We start from the raw sequence: 18,245 nt of genomic DNA, 5'->3' as shown, positions 1-18,245 counted from the left end.
TTTTTTAAAAACTTGCCCTGTTTAAGCCTGTTGGGTGCTAACTCTAGCAGGAGGATAACACGGTGTAGGCAGCACCAATTGTTTTCATTTTTCTCTCTACTGACAGCAATCAGAATTTACAAACAACAGAGCTACGTGTTGAAATTGACTGGAATTCTCCTTTAAGTAATACAGTTACTTTCTTGCAGGAGAGCAAATTACCACATGCTGTAGGAATTGCATACACTGTATTAAAAAATGGTTTAATATTTTTGGGTGAATTATTAGACCTGTATCCAGGATGGGGACCCAGACGGTTCCTGGTGTGATGGCCATTTCTGCCATCCCAGCGGTGCCAGGGCAAACATCAGAGTGAGTAATGAGATGAACAGAGGGAGGGAGGGAGGGATGAAAAACAATCCCTGGAAAAGAAGATAAATAGTCCTTTTATCAAGAGACATGTCACAGACTAAATCTGCCTTTCTTCATCTGTCCTCATTTGCATCTCATTCATTCTCTCTCTTCAGCTGTTTTCTATGCATTGCCTTTCATAGTCCCCTCTTCTTTCCTTTACACCAAATTCATGTTTCAAGGCCGATAACTGCATGTTTGTGGTCGTAGAGAAGTTGAACAGGCTCTGCATTGAAATGGCCTTGAGGTAAACCAGTGTTACGACAGATATTGGGTTGACTTAGCTCATCGATGGCAACATAATGTTTGTAAAACCTTTGGCTAAAGGTTGGGTTATCTCTAAAAGCAGCGTAATACTTTATTCTTTTGGAAACGGTCAAAGTGATTTTCTTTTCAAGTTGTGACAATAAATGACAAAAGAACATCTAAAAGTGTTTGTATTGTTTCTGGATTGAAATGTTGTGAGAGCCACCACACAAGAATATCAGCAGGGCTTTGGTACACTCTGTTGTGTTCATAAATTTACTCAGCTGCTTATTTTATGCTATCAACACATACTGTATGTTCTCTTTCATTCTTGCATAGATTGGAGCAATAGACAAGAACAAAGATCAAATGGAACACTTCTCCTTCAAAGAACCCTTACCTCAAACTTTGGTCAGGTGTGTCTACTCTACAGTTTTGTATTGGAAAATTATTTTGAGATTACAGTGTGGAAAGTTGCTAACCTGCCTTTGCTGGCGTCATGTAGGTTACTCAGCCTGGGAAGGAAGACTGGACCCTCTGAAATGCCTCCATACTGTACAGTTTGTTTCACTGTCTCATCTCTTAAATCTCACACTATTTGCTGCCTTTCCTATTGATTTATCCTAATAATCTCAGTTTGATACTGAATCTTGGCCTGCATAGCATTTGAGTTTGGTAATGCAATACAGGCCCTCTATCTTGAATCTCTTATTGGCCTTCTGGATGTAGATTAACTTTTCGAGTGTGTGCATGGAGAAGCTGACTTTTTTTTCAAAACTATTTTTAGAGGTCCTTTTCTTACAATTTGCCGAGACTACAGAAATGGAACGCTATTGATCCAAACATGCAGGCAGTTACCTAATCACTCTCTGCATCTCTGGATCCCTGGCTACCAAGGGAAAGGTTTTGTGAATGTGTTTGCATATGACTTCATGCTCAAGAGGAGAAGTGGAAAAAGGTGTCTTTAACTTTCAGGTGCTTGGAATGAACATCTTTCCCTGCTTACAATGCCTTTCTCACTTCTCTCTCTGTTTTCGTACTTCAAGTGAGTATTGGGTCACTGACACTCCTGGGATCATGTATCTAGAGCAACCCCAATCTGCCTATGTTCTGTTCTGCCTAGTTTCTGACTGACATGCAATTACTTCATCTTTATTCATCTTATTGAAAATGATCTTTTGGTCCTGATCTCTCCCTACACTGGCCGATAATTTAAAATCCAAATCCTATTTCTTTTCTTCAGTAAGCTCTGACATCGGGCCTGCTCTGATTAACTCTACAGACATTAATATTGCAGATGTTGAAAAAGAAATAGGCCAAAATGTTTTGTGCTTTTTCTTTGTCTTTAAATATTTATGCTAGCACTGATTAGATGGTTGCAGTCCATCTCTGTCAGACTTGGTTGTTTTGGCTTAAACGAACTCTTTAATAAACTAATTTAATAATTTAACTAATTAAAGGTGCGATGTTGGGTGACGTTACTTTTACTGTTATTTTCAAACAAAACTAGACTAGCTTGCTCCTCCTTCTCCTCATCCCTCCCCCTCCCTTCTGTGCCTCCGTGCACTAACCCCCACCCCCAAATCCTTCTTGCTGTTTATTAGCTGGAACGCTGGAACACTGTTTGTGTGTGCTTTGTGGTGCAGGTGTGCACAGTTTGTTTTTGTTGCTGTGTGTAAACCCTCGGCTGTCTACAGAGACCACGTTTTTTAACAGTGTGTTCTGCGGACAGTGAGGAGATGTTTGCTGTATGTGACGACAAATGTTGTATCCTAAAACATGCGTGACATCGCTTAGAGCCCCTTTAACTCTGATATGGTGCGTGTTACCCAGCAGTCTGGCCGGGGCCGGGAAGTGAAAAGCCTAAAGAAAAGAAGGGCTCATTATGGTATTTGTGAATAGGAATGTGTGTTTTATATTTGGACGAATTACATCAGCAACAAGGCAACAGTTAGCCGTAATGATGTGTAAATCCTCTGGGCAACAGAAATATGTCACCTTACTTTGACCTAAAATTGGAGTGCCTCCCCTGGGTTAATCAGTGTAGTGAAAATTAATGGTATGCAGTATCACTGAAATGGCTTAACAAACACAGTAGTTCCCAGGCCAAAGTAATGATAAGAAAATCTACTGAAATGTTGTCTTGTGCTTTTCTGTGTTAAGTGTGTGTGTGTGTGTGTGTGTGTGTGTGTGTGTGTGTGGGCGTGCGTGCGTGTGGAAAAGACCAAATATGCCTGCAGTACAAAGTTGAAGCCTGGTAGATGTTACATGTCACACTGCTTCCTAATAGCATTGCACTCTTTCATTCTCTCTCGTTTTCAATACGGACACCTCAAGTCCGTTATTGAGGATAACTACAAAGCTGCCAGAACGTTTAGTACATACCATGCACTATATATTATAAAATTTGTTCTGCAAGTGAAAACTAATCTTTTGTAATTACGCTTCATTCATCTTCTTTGAACTATGTAAACGCAAATATCCCCCAAAACCAATTATATACTGGTGGACAAACAGAAGAATGCATTTGGAACTCTGAAGTTTTCAGTCACCAGCATGTTACTGATACAGTTCAAATTAGTTTGTTTGGCATGATGTACTGTTGCCCTCTGCTGGATGAAAGAGAAATTTAACTGAAGTGTTTGCCAATACACACGAACAATGGACACACAGGTAGGGTATGTTCTTATTTCAGCATCATCCCAGTATTTGTCACTTACAGGGGATAAACACCAACACCTCTACAAACAAATACAATGCGTAGCGACAAACTGTCAATACGTTCTGCTTTTGTGAGGCTCATAGCTGCAGAGATTGTGTTAGACATGGCCATTTTGAGTGTGCAGTGTTTTTGTACTAAAATATTTATTTTAATATACATTTAGTTATAGGGGTTGAGTAAACAGAATACAGTATGGCAGAATAATATGAGAAACTTATGATAAAAGGCAATTGTGTATATAAAAATGCGGCCTTAAATTTACCGTACAAGATGTCAGACACTCACCAGCCACATTAGATTACACATTTATGTTTTTCAGTCTTTCTACTCAAATATTTGGAAAAATCTTTTAAAGCCAACCCCCTTACAGCTATTTTTTAGTATTTAACCTGAAGATAACCCTCTACAAAACAGCTGATCAATATGTATTTTTATGTGTGTGTAATGTACTTTCCTCCTAGCAAGAAGATTAATCCTGTTAAATTGGAAGGAAGCCTCCCCCCCGACATTTGGATCAGGCATAATCTTAGGTCCCTTAACATCTGTTTTCTTTTTGCAAGCAGGAATATGTTGATTTTCGTATTAATAATACTGTGTACTTAAAACCAAATAAAGAAATTTGTAAAAACTATGCAAGAAAACCTTTCTGATACTGTATTGGAATGGGTATCATTGTACAGGTGTTCATGTTCCACTCAGTTTATGTTTTGTAACATATGATAAAGACACAGATATGTGAGATCTGGCAGCACAGCACTGTAAAAGCACACACAGTGAACGTTTTGAAGGAGTTTATTTTTGTATATTGTATCTATATACATGAACATTTACAATGCACTATATGCAGGAGATACAATCCGTAATAACAGTATAAGTATGGCACATAAGAAACAGGTAGAAAAGCTGAACAGTATGTGATGAACAAATGTGTGCTTTAGAAAGAATGTAGTTTGACGCATGAAAAATTACATGTAGTACAGCTGCATTTGGAAGGGAGCTGGGTAAAGAGAAACTATGGATGCCAGATTATGTAAGAACGTAGTGACGAGAGTGAAACTGTTGCAGACATGAGCGGCTCAGATGACTCTTAACACTGGCAGTTTTAGGTAGTATGAATGGCTCCCCCCCCCCCCCCCCCCCCCCCCCCCCGCCGTTTCCATTAAGTCCAAGTGTTTTAAGTGTGATTTTATTCAGCAGTGTATATACAGCATGAACAAGACATTAATAAAATGCACAATAGTATATTCTTATTTACTTGCTGAAACAGGATTCAAAATACTAGAAGGTTATAGTATATAAGAGTAGATAAAAAGTGAATGTTTTTCAAGGTCTCTTGCGGAGACATGACCTTAGTACAGTACTTTGATAATATAAAGACCGGACAAGGAGTACAATTTCATATAAGGGCACATTCATCATCAATTTTAAATTGCACTGCATTCGACTGGAAGAAATCAATTAGCACTTCAGAACTGACATTTTTCTTTTTCAAGAAAAGATTTTTCAAACCTACAGATTCAAATACAAAGTATTTTCGATATTATAAATACCGTTGAATGGTTGTCATGCTGAGGGTCATTCCATAGCTTTGTAGGTTCAACATAATAGCAACACTGTGTAAAGCTCCACAAGAATTATAATGTACACACACTGGGATGATTAAGATGACCTGTTACTAAGAACATACTTTTTTTCTACACAAACAAATCCTATAATGCACTGCAATATCTGCAGTGTATATTTCAATATATATATTCGGAATACCAAATATATCTCTAAAATGGTGAGCAATACTTCCCTTTTGCTAGCTGCAAATACTACTACAATATGGAACAAAGTTTGTTTGTGAGAACACAGGCTGTAGCTGTCTCACATATCATTGTTTCTTGGATCTTGTTGACACTGGAAAGGGGTTGCTTCGATCTCATTGCACAGGTATTGCACATGTATATAATGACAATAAAGGCATTCTATTCTATTAGGCATTCTGTTCTACATTCCAAAATGAAGGATGTGACGTTCTCCTCCAGAACAAAAAGAGTGGAATCCTGTGGAACCTCAGGTAAGACAGAAAAAAAGAGTTGACTTGGAGAACTTGTTTTGTATGTGGGAGGGTCCTTGTAAAAACGTGAAACAGAGGGACTAAAATGTTCTTTTGGATGAAGCATTTGATGTATCCAAGCTGCACCTAAAAGGTGATGGCTTCTGTGAACTCGGCTGGATCAGCGCATTGGAAACCATAGTGTCTTCATATGTTAGAATATACTCCAACAAGAGGTTTCCACTGCTCCCTTCCATATAGTGTCCCACTATATCCCCCACTTTTACCTTCCTACCATTGGGTGGCAGGCGTGTCTAAGATCCCCCTGGGGACTACATTTTCACACAATATTCCACAACAACAGGTCAGATGTGATGAATTCTTACTGATGGTCTGAGTTCAGAAGCAGCAGGTAGCTTTGTTGTTCTCCACGGAGGAGTTCTAGCAGTCACAGACAGCAGGGCCTGTTCATTTAACTGAGCAGGTGCTATAAAACAGTAGCCTCCTCCATGGCATTGACCCATCTGAAACACAAGAAAAAAACGTTTAACCAAATGGTTCATGGGAAACTTAAAGGGCCACTCCACCGATTTTAAATGACAGATTCAGATTGCCTGTCGCCAGACTACTACTTTTATTATACAAAAACGGATACTACTGGTTGCATTTTAGCAGGGGTTAGCAACCATAGGCATGTGTCCTACCGTTGGCATGCAGTAGCTCAACCAATGGCGCAAACTTGGTGTAAAAGAGAGTTTTGGGAAATTTCCCAATCCACATGCCAAATGACCTCTTTCACAGTCATCAGCAGGAGCACAGCCTGTTATTTTTGGTAGTTTGATTGACTTTTTATCCCCATCCACATTACATGAAAACCCGCCCTATTCTGCCCCTTATTGGCTAGTACTTTTTTTATAACATTTGCTTGTTTGCTACTGCAAATATGTAAAAAAATATATATATATTGGTATGCACTTAACACTTTTTACAAAGATAAACCCTGAGATAATAATGGTACTATAAGGTTTTGTAAGTGATGTTAATACACTTTTTTGTCAAATTCAGCAAATCTCCTCACGGTCATCTAGCTCTCTATTTTTCTGTTCGCTGAAAAGAAAACTGTGTTCCTACAGCCCAGACTGTGTACGTGCAAAACAAACCTCTGTGATTGCAAAGGAATGAAAACTGATGAAGGCTCTAGTCATTATGGACAAGTTTGTAATAACGTTAGCTTCGCTGTTTCACTTTTTGATAGGTCAGTTTATCCTCGTCCGTTTGCTATTGTTTTTAATGGCTACTTGCAACTGGTTGGCTTTACAGCAGTAGCTTATCAACTAGCTAATATTGACTCTGCTATATTTTGTTTAGTCCGCAGAGACACTAACAGAAGTCGTCGCTATGGCAATACTAACAAATGTAGTATTCTGATGGAGGGATGTATTTGTTTGGCAGTTGAGTTCAAACATCAACAATCTTGGCAAAGCATTGTTTACTGCACCTTTAAGATGACAGTAACTAACAAGCTGATGCAGATACATTGTCAACAGTTATTATGATAATTGGTGCCTTTTGTACGGATCAGATTAAGTTGGAAGGGATAAACAAATGCACTCTCACTACCACTTAGGACAACAATCTTCTATGAGTTGTACAGGTCATATGGGAGTATGAGGAAACCCTGTGCTCACAGCTCCCTGGTGGTCTAGTGGTTAGGATTAGGCGCTCAAGAAAAAAAGCTCTTTCTACATAAACAAAGCACCAGTGCTGACCTGCGAGCAGTGTTTGGATCATCAGCCCTGAATGTGTAGTAAAGGGTTTTCTTGTGGTATAGATGGAACACGTCGCTGCTTTCATCCCCCTCTGGCCTCTCTGTCAGCTTGACGGTGAAGCCCTGCAGAGGTAGACTCTCTGAAGCAACTTTATCCTGAAGAAGGAACCAGAGTGAAGACATTAAACACAGGCATATGAGTTAAAAACACCTATCTTGCTGTCAGCAGCAAAATGCAAATAACAATAATTTCATGCTTCAAGAAGAACAAAGCAGTACAACACTCAGATGCACACTTGTCAAAAGAAACAGAGAGAGAGCACAGAGAATCCCTTCATTAGTCTCATAAAGTGATCTGCCCTGGAGGAAATGTTTCAGATGTGAAGAAGAAAAAGGATAGATAAAGGTTGTGAGGAAATGCCCCTGTGATTAAGTGATAATGAGAGTGTGCAAATGTTTTTGGGGTGGTGTGGGAGACTCTGTGCCCCCTCACCTCACAGGCTGTGAAGGTGTAGAGCACCTTGTCTTTGAGGAGGAACCATAGTCGCTTCCACTTCCTCTTGCTCTTCTTCCGGCGCTGCAGGCTGCCGCTCATGGTGGAGCCCTCCACAGTAAGTGACACCTGATGAAATGCATGACACATTAGATACACATCATCCTACATTAATGCAGATACACAGATAGAGGGACTGGATAGTACAGTCGTTCTCAACTTTTTGTTGGGCCAGCTCCCCCCTATCCATTTTCCAGGTCCCTTACCGATCCCCCCTATCACTAAGATGTGGGCTACTTGCCCTGAAAATGAATGATAAGGCCTGATTATTGTTAGGATAAGTATTATTGTTGTTATTAGGCCTATTATTGTTGTCACTATTGTCATCAAAAATCATATAATCGAATGAAAGAGTTTGACGGCCATGTTAACAGACTTAATAAATAAAGACTTACTAAATAATATAAGTCAGTAATAAATAATAATGTTAATGTTAAATTATTTTAATGTTAAATTATGTTGAATATGTTTAATGAAGACTTTAACATTCACAACAAGACCAATTTATAATGCTGCCCTACATATAAGATGATACTCTGACGTCCTGTTATCATGAAGGCAGCACGGAGCTGCGCCACACAAAGCTGACCAAAACACTATAGAGGAGAAGAGAAACAAAACACCACCTGTTCAGTCGCAGTGTCCTAAACTGGTAGGTTTTAATGTTTTAAAGTGTAAACTTGTATTGTTGAGAATCTTTGGTATCAACTCGGCCTAAAACAAATGCCCGCAAGGGTACCTCAACGCGCCCCTTTCCAAAATATTGCTTCCAGCGCCCCCTGTCCTCCTTTGAATGCCCCCTAGGAGGCTGTATTACCCCCGTTGAGAAGAACTGGGATAGTATAACCTGAACCTTTGGCAATATAAGGTAACGCAGTGCAACAAGGTCACAAACAGTTTCAACAAGAATTGACAATAAGGATACCAAATCTAGTTTTATGCATTACATTTAGGCATTCCATTCCTGTTATTTTGTCCAACCCCTGAAGATAGGAATGAAGGGTAGAGAGGTAGATGGTGAACCCTACTTGCAGCTGTTTTGCATTATACACCAGCTTCTGCAGTGTATCAGTTGTCATACATGCCAGACATTCGAGTTCACAAGCTTGACACATGTGTCACAGCTCCCTGGTGGTTTAGATTTGGTGCTCTCACCACTGTGGCCAGTGTTTGATTCATTGTCAGGGAACACTCTTTACTTATTGAACAATAAGTAGAATGCCTACTGTGACACTACACGTTGAAAGTGAGCTGGTTTTCATAAAAAAAAAAACAGTAAAACAAATGAAAGCATCTTTAGCCTCACTAAATGTCCATCATAATCATATTTACACTGAGAAATGGATTTAGAGTTAGTAAAATTTGTCTTGTTGTGATTGAAAGATGCCCTATTTTGAGTCTTGTCAAATGCAAATGCATGTAATGCATGAAATGAAAAGAGGTACAGATGCCAATTGTAGTCCACCTGGTTGAGTGGAGAGGTGCTCTTCCTGCTCTTCCACAAACTCGGGGGCTGCAGGCTCTGGAAGACAGCAGAGAGGGGACGGCTGGCCCGGTGAGTCCGAGGGCTGGAGTTACCGCATGCCCCCGACACGCTGGCACCTACAGACAAAAACACAATTAATACCATATCAGACAGGAAGCATCACACCAAGATATTTTTTCTTTCCGCTGTACTCCCCCAACAGTGAGACACAATACAGAAATCAGAGATTTACCTTTTTTCCTGAGCTCGGCATAGCAGTGGTCACACACTTTGGCAACCCTGTCTTTGAGGTACTTCAGTGGGTATCTGTTCCTGGAACAAGCACGACACACCACCTGCTCAGAGAGACAGGACACAAAGATTTACATACCACACATAGACATAGATTTACATATTACATAAAAGGGCTATCTTTGACCTTCGGATACTCGATATTTGAACCAAAAGTTGAGGTGACCATTTGCAACATTAATAAATACTCTCATGGAATCAAAAATGATACATAAATAAAAATGTTTATTTAAAGCATGTCACTTGTTTGGTGACATTATTACTCTTTCATTTGATAATTTATGTAGATTAAATAATGAACCTAGTCAACATCAACGATTGACAACATTTTTGCAATTCTGTGTGTCTGACCTTGCCACAGGCGTTGCAGTGGTGTCGTCTCAGTGTGAGGCTAAAGTCAGAGGTACAATTCATGCACATCATCACATGAGAAACTGGCACCAGTACAGGAGCAGCCTCACCCAGGGCCATCCACAATTTCTCACGGGCCTGTGGACACATACGTGGTGACATTAGACGAGGTGAGAATGATGTTGAGATTTTATAAACAGATGTTACTGTCTGTAAAACACACCTAATAAGTCTTAGTTAATTGAATATAACAGATTCTTTTCAGTAGCAACATTTTGTGATACAACCCAGATGAAAAATAGCTCTAACTTTATCAAAGAGCCTTTAGTTTCATTACCTCACTGCAGGGACCACCAAACGTACAGAGTCCTGCAGCATGGTCTGCTATGGCTCGACTCAATGTGTGGAACCAGTCCTCCCTCTCTCCAACTGAACTGTTCACAGAAGGAAGACAAACAATTACAGCTGATTCTGCTGAAAGGCTTTATACTTGACGTATAGAGTTGTTTTTAATTCCAGGAGATAAGGAGTCTTGGGCAAGTTTTCAAATTCACACATTGATGTCAGATGCTCACCTGGCTGAGAGTGTAATAGTGATGTCAGACACCTCAATCCTAAGGCAGTTCAACACGTTGTCTAAGACAGGTTTGTTCACCTGTGTGTGTGTATGAGGGGCAAAACACATCACAGTTCAGCCATAGTGTACAGTGATAAAGTTGGAGATTGTCAGAGAAGATTGTCGGAGAATAAAAATGTTAATGTACCTTCATCCCAGAGAGAGAAAGTGTGTTCTTAAGCCTGTATTTTCCATCCTGCTGAGGGTAGGTGTACAGCATTATGTCATTCATCTGATAAAGAACACAGAAAGAGGAAAGAAGAGGTATAGCATGTTAGATTTCCCTTTTTGGGAATGTTAAACTTATTCAGGAAGTAATACCCCCTAATTACCAAAAGGTGGTGGTGTTACCTTGACAGAAATAGCAAAAACTTGCAGCACACACCTCCATGTTTATTCTTTCTTTCTTGAAGGCAACTTCCTGAGCTTAACTACTTAAATCATGTTTCCTTTCACAGTGTTCACACACTTGTGCAACCCCTCAGCACAAAATTCTCATGTATTCAAACAACAAAATAAGGCATTAAAAGTGTTTATTTGCTTTTCAGACCAAAAATATTGTGATCCCCTAAACACAAAGAGAAGTCCATTGTGTTATGAGAGGTATTTCATTTCTTCCCAGACAAAAGAGATGACATCATTGGTCACACCTAATGTGTGCTCTAAACATCCGCAGGGGCCATAAAGGCAGCATCCAGGAATTCTCCACCCTGCTCCGGGCTCCAGGCCTCCCCTCGCCTTTCCAGCCTTCTCATGCTACACTAGGAACCAAAACTGGGTGGAACCACAACAACAACAACACCAACAGTAGAAGTTACGGGTTCACTGGCTTGACAGGCTGGAGACAAAACAGTGCACGAAAGCCAAGCCCCAAGCCCAACCTCCGACCTCTGGGCTGCAGCCACAACAGATTGTCTGCTCCACCCTGTGCAGCTCATTTACTCAAAGACTCCTTCCACAGAAACCCAACCAAGTGCCATCTTAACAGACTTTACAAACGACTTTCCTAGATGAGATGCAATATGTTCCTACTTGACCCCTTGGCACCTAGGGACATTTAGTTTTTCAACAGTGGCATTTCATCTCATCCAGTGACCCTTCACCTCATTCACCTGCCTCTTTCACTCATACTATCTTCCCTCTTCCAGTTTTCTACATCTCCATCCTCCTTCTAATCCCTTCCCTCACTCATTCACCCCATTTCTCTTTCTTCTTTGAGCCCTTGTGACATGGTTGCAGCTTCTCTGTGTCTCTGCGGTGAGTGATGGTTTTCATCTTCACTGTTGTTTGGATTCTCTTTTCTTAAAAGCCCATTAATAACACCTGACCCACTGAAGCCGTCAACTTCAAGGGAGTGAATGGCTATTTAACCCTAATAGCCTACAAGTATCAACCACCAACCCTTTTCAGCCATTGCTCAACTGCATTCTTTTTAGAGAGATTGGGGGAATGATGGAGTAGAGCAAAATGAAGATAAAGATAGAAAAATCATCAATCCATATCTTCACGTTATGTTCCGATCCGATCAACTAAGTCAAAATCATAAATGCTTCTCCTGCGGATATGTAGCTCAAGCATAATTCAAAACACGAGACAGCACTGACTGCACATGGAACAATAGAGTGGGCTTCTCTATTTCACGTTGTGTGTTTGTGTAGCACCACCACGCCTCCTCCGCCACCTCCTCCTCCCTGCATTCTACAGGGTGTCTGGCCTTCACTTTGCTGTCAGTCCCCTCCCAATACACAGGAAGCCAGCATCCAGTGACCCACACCAAACATCCTGTAAGGAAGTGGGGCCCTGGAAAACAAGTCCTGAGAGGGGAGGAGATGAGAAAGGCGGAGAGGGAGGCCCTTTTTGGATGGGTGTGGTGCCAAGTGGAGGTCTAACAGCCTTGGCCTCGTGCCCTCTCCCAACCTCACTTACCTCGCAGATCAATCTCCACCCAACATTCTCCAATATTTTCATGTATACGGCAGGTGTTTTCTATATAGCAAATCAAACATGTAACAACCCCTTTGTCATTACAACCTCATAGTGTGCATATAAACTGTGTTCAAACTCTCATAACTTTATTTTAAACTCTAGTAGAGATGCCAAAGTTTCCAAAGATTTGAAACATGTGAGGCTGGATCTTGGAGAAATGGGTACAAAATGATGCAGACATGGAGTCTTGAAGTTCCATTCTCAACTGCGGAAGGGGAAAACTGTATTTTAAAGGCTTAAAAATCTAGCTAATGCATTCTAATAATGTGTCTTTTACCAGAAACAGGTGTCGGGGCTGCCTGCTTTTCCTCGAGACCTTCATGAGTGTGCCCTCTTTGACAAACATCTGCCAAAGGAAACAACAAACGAGAAAACACATTAAAAAAGGCATGTAGGCTGTCCAATTGCTGCTTACATTAATCTTTTAGACCCTATGAAGGCCTTCAGATGCTGTTCTTTTGATGTCATAACAGACAATGTGTTGCTGTGAGACAGTTACACTGGCCACATAATGCTCACCCTTCCGGGCTTCAAGAGGTCCTTCTTGCCCTTCACACTGTACTCTATGTGGACCAGACGCAGCAAGTTCTCCTGGGGGAGCAGAGAGAGAGCGTAGAGATGAAGAGAGATTATCCAGTGATAGATAAAAGAGGAGACAAAGAATGAAACTGTCCCTGTTTGTTCGTGAATGAAACGGAGGGAGGCGGACCGAGATGTGATACTGAAAACAGAATAGGGGGGGCAGAGATAGAAGAGCTTGTGTCAGCCTGTGCTTGTGTGTCGGTGCATGTGCATAGAGGAGAAAAAAAAGCAAGTGTGATAAACAGAGGAGGCAAGCCAAAGGGAGGCACAAGAGATCTTGACAGTTTGAGAAGAGAAACACAGTGGGTGGGGGGAGGGTTTGTAAATTATCTTCATTAATTGCTCATGTTTTGAGGGGGAGCGTAAGTCATGTCCACCCTTACATGCTTCCTTTGTAATGCCACACCTGGGACTTTATGATGACATTGTCTTTCCTCGCCCCTTGTGTTAATCAACAAGCTGCAGAGGCCGGCACTAAAGAGGGATAGACCTCTCCTTCACTCCAGCATGTCATTTAGAAGAGGGATTAATACACAGGAAAACCTCCACTGTCTAACTTCTTCACGCTTGATCTCCATCCGAAAATTGCTCTTTCATTGCCAAGCAGAATAGAAAGTGCCTCAATATCAGCACGCTGGGCTGTGAATATATCAAACTCAAAAGGAGCTAAACAGTCTGAATGTTATAACCACATGGAGTGTTTCCAGAGTAAACTCACCCCCTGTTTTAGATTGTCATTGGCCTGGTCTGCCACGTTGGACACCATCACCAAAGCAGCTGCAACACAAACAGAGAAAGAAAGAGGGAGATTTGCAACCCAATTCAATTAAGAAACACACAGTGACTGTGACTCAACAAATAAGGCCTGATACATGTAGAGCAGCTGCAGTGTCAGTATGTCTTTGACTACTTAAAATAACTTGGTTTTTATGGGGCTCAATTCAGTCAGTTTACCTTGTGTGTCCTCGTATTCTTTAGAATCAGGAGAGAGGTTGTTCAGGTAATCTGGAGAAGACAGAAAAATAGTCAAGATATGATATCAAGCTTACTAAGAAAAAGTGTGACAATTTTTAACTGCCTGTAAAGTACAGGCTACATCAGGCTAATCCACAACGTCACGCTAATACTCCTGTATGTTTGTGTGCAATTTAGTATCCCAAATTCCACTAAGGCCACACCAAGTCCCACTGATGGTTGGGGTTAGGCATTTGACCTCGAGTGGATAGGGTTAGGCTAGCTGATTGGTCAGGGGATAGGACCTGTACAAATGGGGTAACGTTTCGAGGAATTTGGGACACTAAACTGCACGTACATCATTACTGTCTTCTCTACAAGTACATAGTTTTTAAAAGACAGAAATAACATATGCTTGACATTCTTCCACATATATGTGAAAACTTAAATTCTTGATAAATTCATGAAAATCATGATTCATATAGCCGACTCTTCTCTACATGTGCCACTGTTACCCTGAGTTATAGCAATTATTGCTGTCTATGGCTAATACTTGCCTCAATTGCCACTATTGAGCAATTACATGGGCTTGCTTTAAAGATTACTATAGTTTGTGCGTGTGTTTTTGTGTTACCTGTGAGTAGCATTCGATATTGAAGGACTCTCGCTATAACCTGCAGCAGCTGGTGTTTCAGTGGGACTTCAGCTTCTTCTGGGCTTCTTCTCTACACACACATTTTTTAAAAGCGGTAAATATAGATATCACAACTTAACATGGGTTACAAAAATGTTTGACAGATAAAAGATGTTTTAAACTTGACACATTGCATCTTATATAAAAAAGATAATTTTTAGTGTTCAGTTATTAAATTGTTAACTGAATACACCACTGATATCTGTTAATTTCTCTCAAATAATATTGGAATTAAAATCTGTTTTAATGCATTGTCCCATCAAAGGGCATCCCTGAAATGCACCCAGAAAAACCATAGCTTTATGAAGGTAACCTCTATGCTGCTCACAAGTGATTGTGGGGACACTATCGGACTGGCTGACCTTCACGCGTTTTTCGAGCACACAAAAAACCTGAACAACTCCCATTCTTTTTCTCAGAGTAGTCATTTGTAGGTGAAAGGGGACAGAAATTGGCACAATCAAAGAGAGCTTTAGAAAATCAATCAGGATCTAATTGTCTCTGACAGGTATTTATGCCCTGAGCGGTGGAGGTAGCATCAAGGGACTGGGCGCACACACACGTATGCACACACACACAAACACACACACACGCACGCGCACACACACACACACACACACACACACACACACACACACACACACACACACACACACACACACACACACACACACACACACACAGTCTTTTCTAATCCAATGAAGTCCTATCCTTCATAGAGAGGCACAGATAGCACCCTGCAGGAAACAGCATCTTCATCTTATTTACACTGCACACACACACACACACACACACACACACACACACACACACACACACACACAAACCCACGCAGACACACACTGAGCTCATCTCAGACACCATTCACAAACACATACCATAAATTATTGATGCAACACACAAGCAGATACACACACACAGGCCTTTGGCTGGTGATGAGATAACACTAATTTGGCCTGTAAACGGGAAGGGATGGGATGGTAGTTAAACACACCACTCTTTGTCTTCATTACCACAATGTGGAGTGCAGGAGTAGTAATAATAATAATAGTAATAATAATAACAACACTTTTTACTTAAAGGCGCCTTTCTTGGCACTCAAGGACACCATACAGGGATACATAATTTTAAAAACAGCAAAAAAATAGAATACAACAATAACAACAACAGAAAAGGGCATAGCAATAGATATTTAAGTGGAAAAGGCAGTTTTAAATGGATGTGTTTTGAGTTGTAATTTGAATTGGGGGAATCAATGTGTTTCTGAGTTGGGATGGTAATGAAGTCCAGAGATGGGGAGCAGATTGGCTGAATCCTCTGCTCCCCATGGTGATGAAACAGTCGGAGGGGACATAAAGGTGTATGGATGAAGAAGATCTGACGGAGCGGGAGGGAGTGGAACGCTGGAGGAGATCAGACAAATATGGGGGGGGGGGGGGGGGGGTGCGAGGTTGTGGATGGCCTTGAATGCAAACAGGAGGACTTTGAATTGGATACGGAACGGGACCGAGAGCCAGTGGAGCTGTTGGAGGACAGGAGTGATGTAGTGGATGGAGGGGGTTTGACTTATAATGCGGGCAGCTGAATTCTGGACCAGTAGAAGTTTATGGAGAGATTTGAGAGGGAGACAAAGAGGAGAGAGTTACAGTAATCCAGAGGGGAAGTGACAAGACTATGAACAAGGATGGTGGCAGTGTGGGGGTAAGTGAGGGAGGGGGGGGAGGCGATTGATGTTTCGTAGGTGGAAGTAGGCAGACCGGGTAATGTTATTGATGTGGGGTTGAAAGGATTGTGTGCTGTCAAGGATGACACCCAGACACTTAACCTTGGGGGAGGGTGAAACAGAGTAGTTATCAATAGTGAGAGAAAAACTGGGTTTTGGATAAAGTGGATTTGGTGCCAATGAGGAGAAAGTAAAAAGTATAACATATAACATAAGTATATATAAGTATAAATAATGAGGAGGCCTTCATAGATCACTTCCTTTTTTAGTTTCCTTTACTTTACCTTTTTTGTCTAATCCTTTTCTCCCTAACTTAGGTCCTCAGCAACAACCTCTTTTTGAGTTTCTTTCATATTTCTGTCTCCCTCTCCTCCCTTTTCTCCTCTCTTCTGATCACTGGATGATGCATCAAGTGCATTAATGAACAGTTCTTCATTACTACAAACCTACTTGGCTCCAGAACATCCGCTCTTCTCAAGTGTCGCTTGTAAATTGTCACCCAATTGACACTTGTTCAGAGAAAGTGGCTTTCCAGAGATGGTAATTAGCGTGTGGTTTGTTTGGGTGAGCGAGCCAAATGGAAGAGGAAAGTGTGATGCCTCGTGCTGGGAGATAACCACATGCACGGACGGACAAACAAACACACTTTTCATACTCTGTCATGGCACAGCTGATTTGCTGCCAGCACACACACAACTGATCTAATTGGGGAGTTGTAAAGGAGGCCGCTTCTCTAATTAGCTTCTGTCTGCCTCATTGCCCAGCTGCCTTTACAAGGAATTCACTCCATCGCTCTCTCCCTCTATCGCTCTCCGTCCACCTGCTGCACATTCTCCTCCTCTCCTCCTGGGCTTCTTGCGCCAGAGAAAACACACACACATGCTTTACAGAAACAGGGGCCATTGCATGGATATAAATCAAAGCAGATGTGCTTTGGAAAGAGATATCATAAAACTAGTTTCACATGATCCACACAATTTGGAATGGACACCCCCCCACGAAACAAGCCGACACCAGTGCTGAACAACAACACAAACACTCCCATACAAAGGACACACGCACACACACACACCACACACACACACACCACACACACACACACACACACACACCACACCAACACGCATACACACTGCACAGACCAATGTTTATAGATGGCGTGGTAAACAAGCAAGTGGCTGTGGAGAGGAGGCTTTAATCCTGTGAGGGTCTCGCTCTGATCTGATCAGGGTCTGTGGCTACTTCATCACTGTCATCACCACATCCACAATGAAATTACTACCACTTATACTGCTGGCTTCTTGCAACAACAGAAAAGGCTGAGGAGCATGAAGAGAAGTGGAGAAGAAAGAGATGTGTTGATGGACGTAAGGGTTTACAAATCTTAAACAAAGAAAGAGAATAAAATGTCAGCGATTGATAAAGAATGTGCATTGTTAAAATCAGAAGGATAGCTGCAAGCAGTTAATGAAAACATTCTAATCAGTATTTCCACTCCTATGGAGTATAATAACGTGTGAAGCGTCACACAGCCAACAGATAAATGACTGTTGTTCCTCTCAGTAGTACGTATAGTGTGTCCAGTGACCTGCACGATCCTTGCTCTCCCTCGGCCCTCCTTCTCCTTCATTATAGTGGGGTCACACAAACCTTGCAATTCCCAAGGCAATGCTCTGATTCAGTGTAGCATCCATCACACACACAGACACACACACACACAGACACACACACAGACACACACACAGACACACACACAGACACACACACACCACACACACACACACACACACACACACACACACACACACACACACACACACACACACACACAAACATACACAC

General features: G+C 41.4%; 1 protein-coding gene across 3 annotated transcripts in view; it reads right to left on the bottom strand.

Annotated features, from left to right (window-relative positions):
- Positions 1–5,365: 5,365 nt before the first annotated feature.
- The window catches only part of fgd5a (FYVE, RhoGEF and PH domain containing 5a), a 30,434-nt gene continuing 17,554 nt past the window's right edge, over positions 5,366–18,245 (bottom strand). For 2 of the 3 annotated variants that reach the window (XM_032513669.1, XM_032513670.1), the window contains 14 exons: positions 14,621–14,711; positions 13,987–14,037; positions 13,751–13,809; positions 12,970–13,041; positions 12,728–12,796; positions 10,613–10,696; positions 10,424–10,503; positions 10,186–10,282; positions 9,849–9,986; positions 9,439–9,541; positions 9,186–9,322; positions 7,661–7,789; positions 7,169–7,323; positions 5,366–5,923 (listed from right to left, as the gene is read on the bottom strand). In XM_032513669.1, the coding sequence (XP_032369560.1) occupies positions 5,887–5,923; positions 7,169–7,323; positions 7,661–7,789; positions 9,186–9,322; positions 9,439–9,541; positions 9,849–9,986; positions 10,186–10,282; positions 10,424–10,503; positions 10,613–10,696; positions 12,728–12,796; positions 12,970–13,041; positions 13,751–13,809; positions 13,987–14,037; positions 14,621–14,711 (1,302 nt within the window). In that variant the 3' untranslated portion in view covers positions 5,366–5,886. The remainder of the gene's footprint in view (positions 5,924–7,168; positions 7,324–7,660; positions 7,790–9,185; positions 9,323–9,438; positions 9,542–9,848; positions 9,987–10,185; positions 10,283–10,423; positions 10,504–10,612; positions 10,697–12,727; positions 12,797–12,969; positions 13,042–13,750; positions 13,810–13,986; positions 14,038–14,620; positions 14,712–18,245) is intronic. The other variant, XM_032513671.1, reaches the window with a different exon arrangement.

This window comes from Etheostoma spectabile, chromosome 4 (assembly GCF_008692095.1).
Source record: "Etheostoma spectabile isolate EspeVRDwgs_2016 chromosome 4, UIUC_Espe_1.0, whole genome shotgun sequence".
Lineage (NCBI taxonomy): Eukaryota > Metazoa > Chordata > Actinopteri > Perciformes > Percidae > Etheostoma > Etheostoma spectabile.
This window is presented reverse-complemented; position numbering and strand designations above follow the sequence as displayed.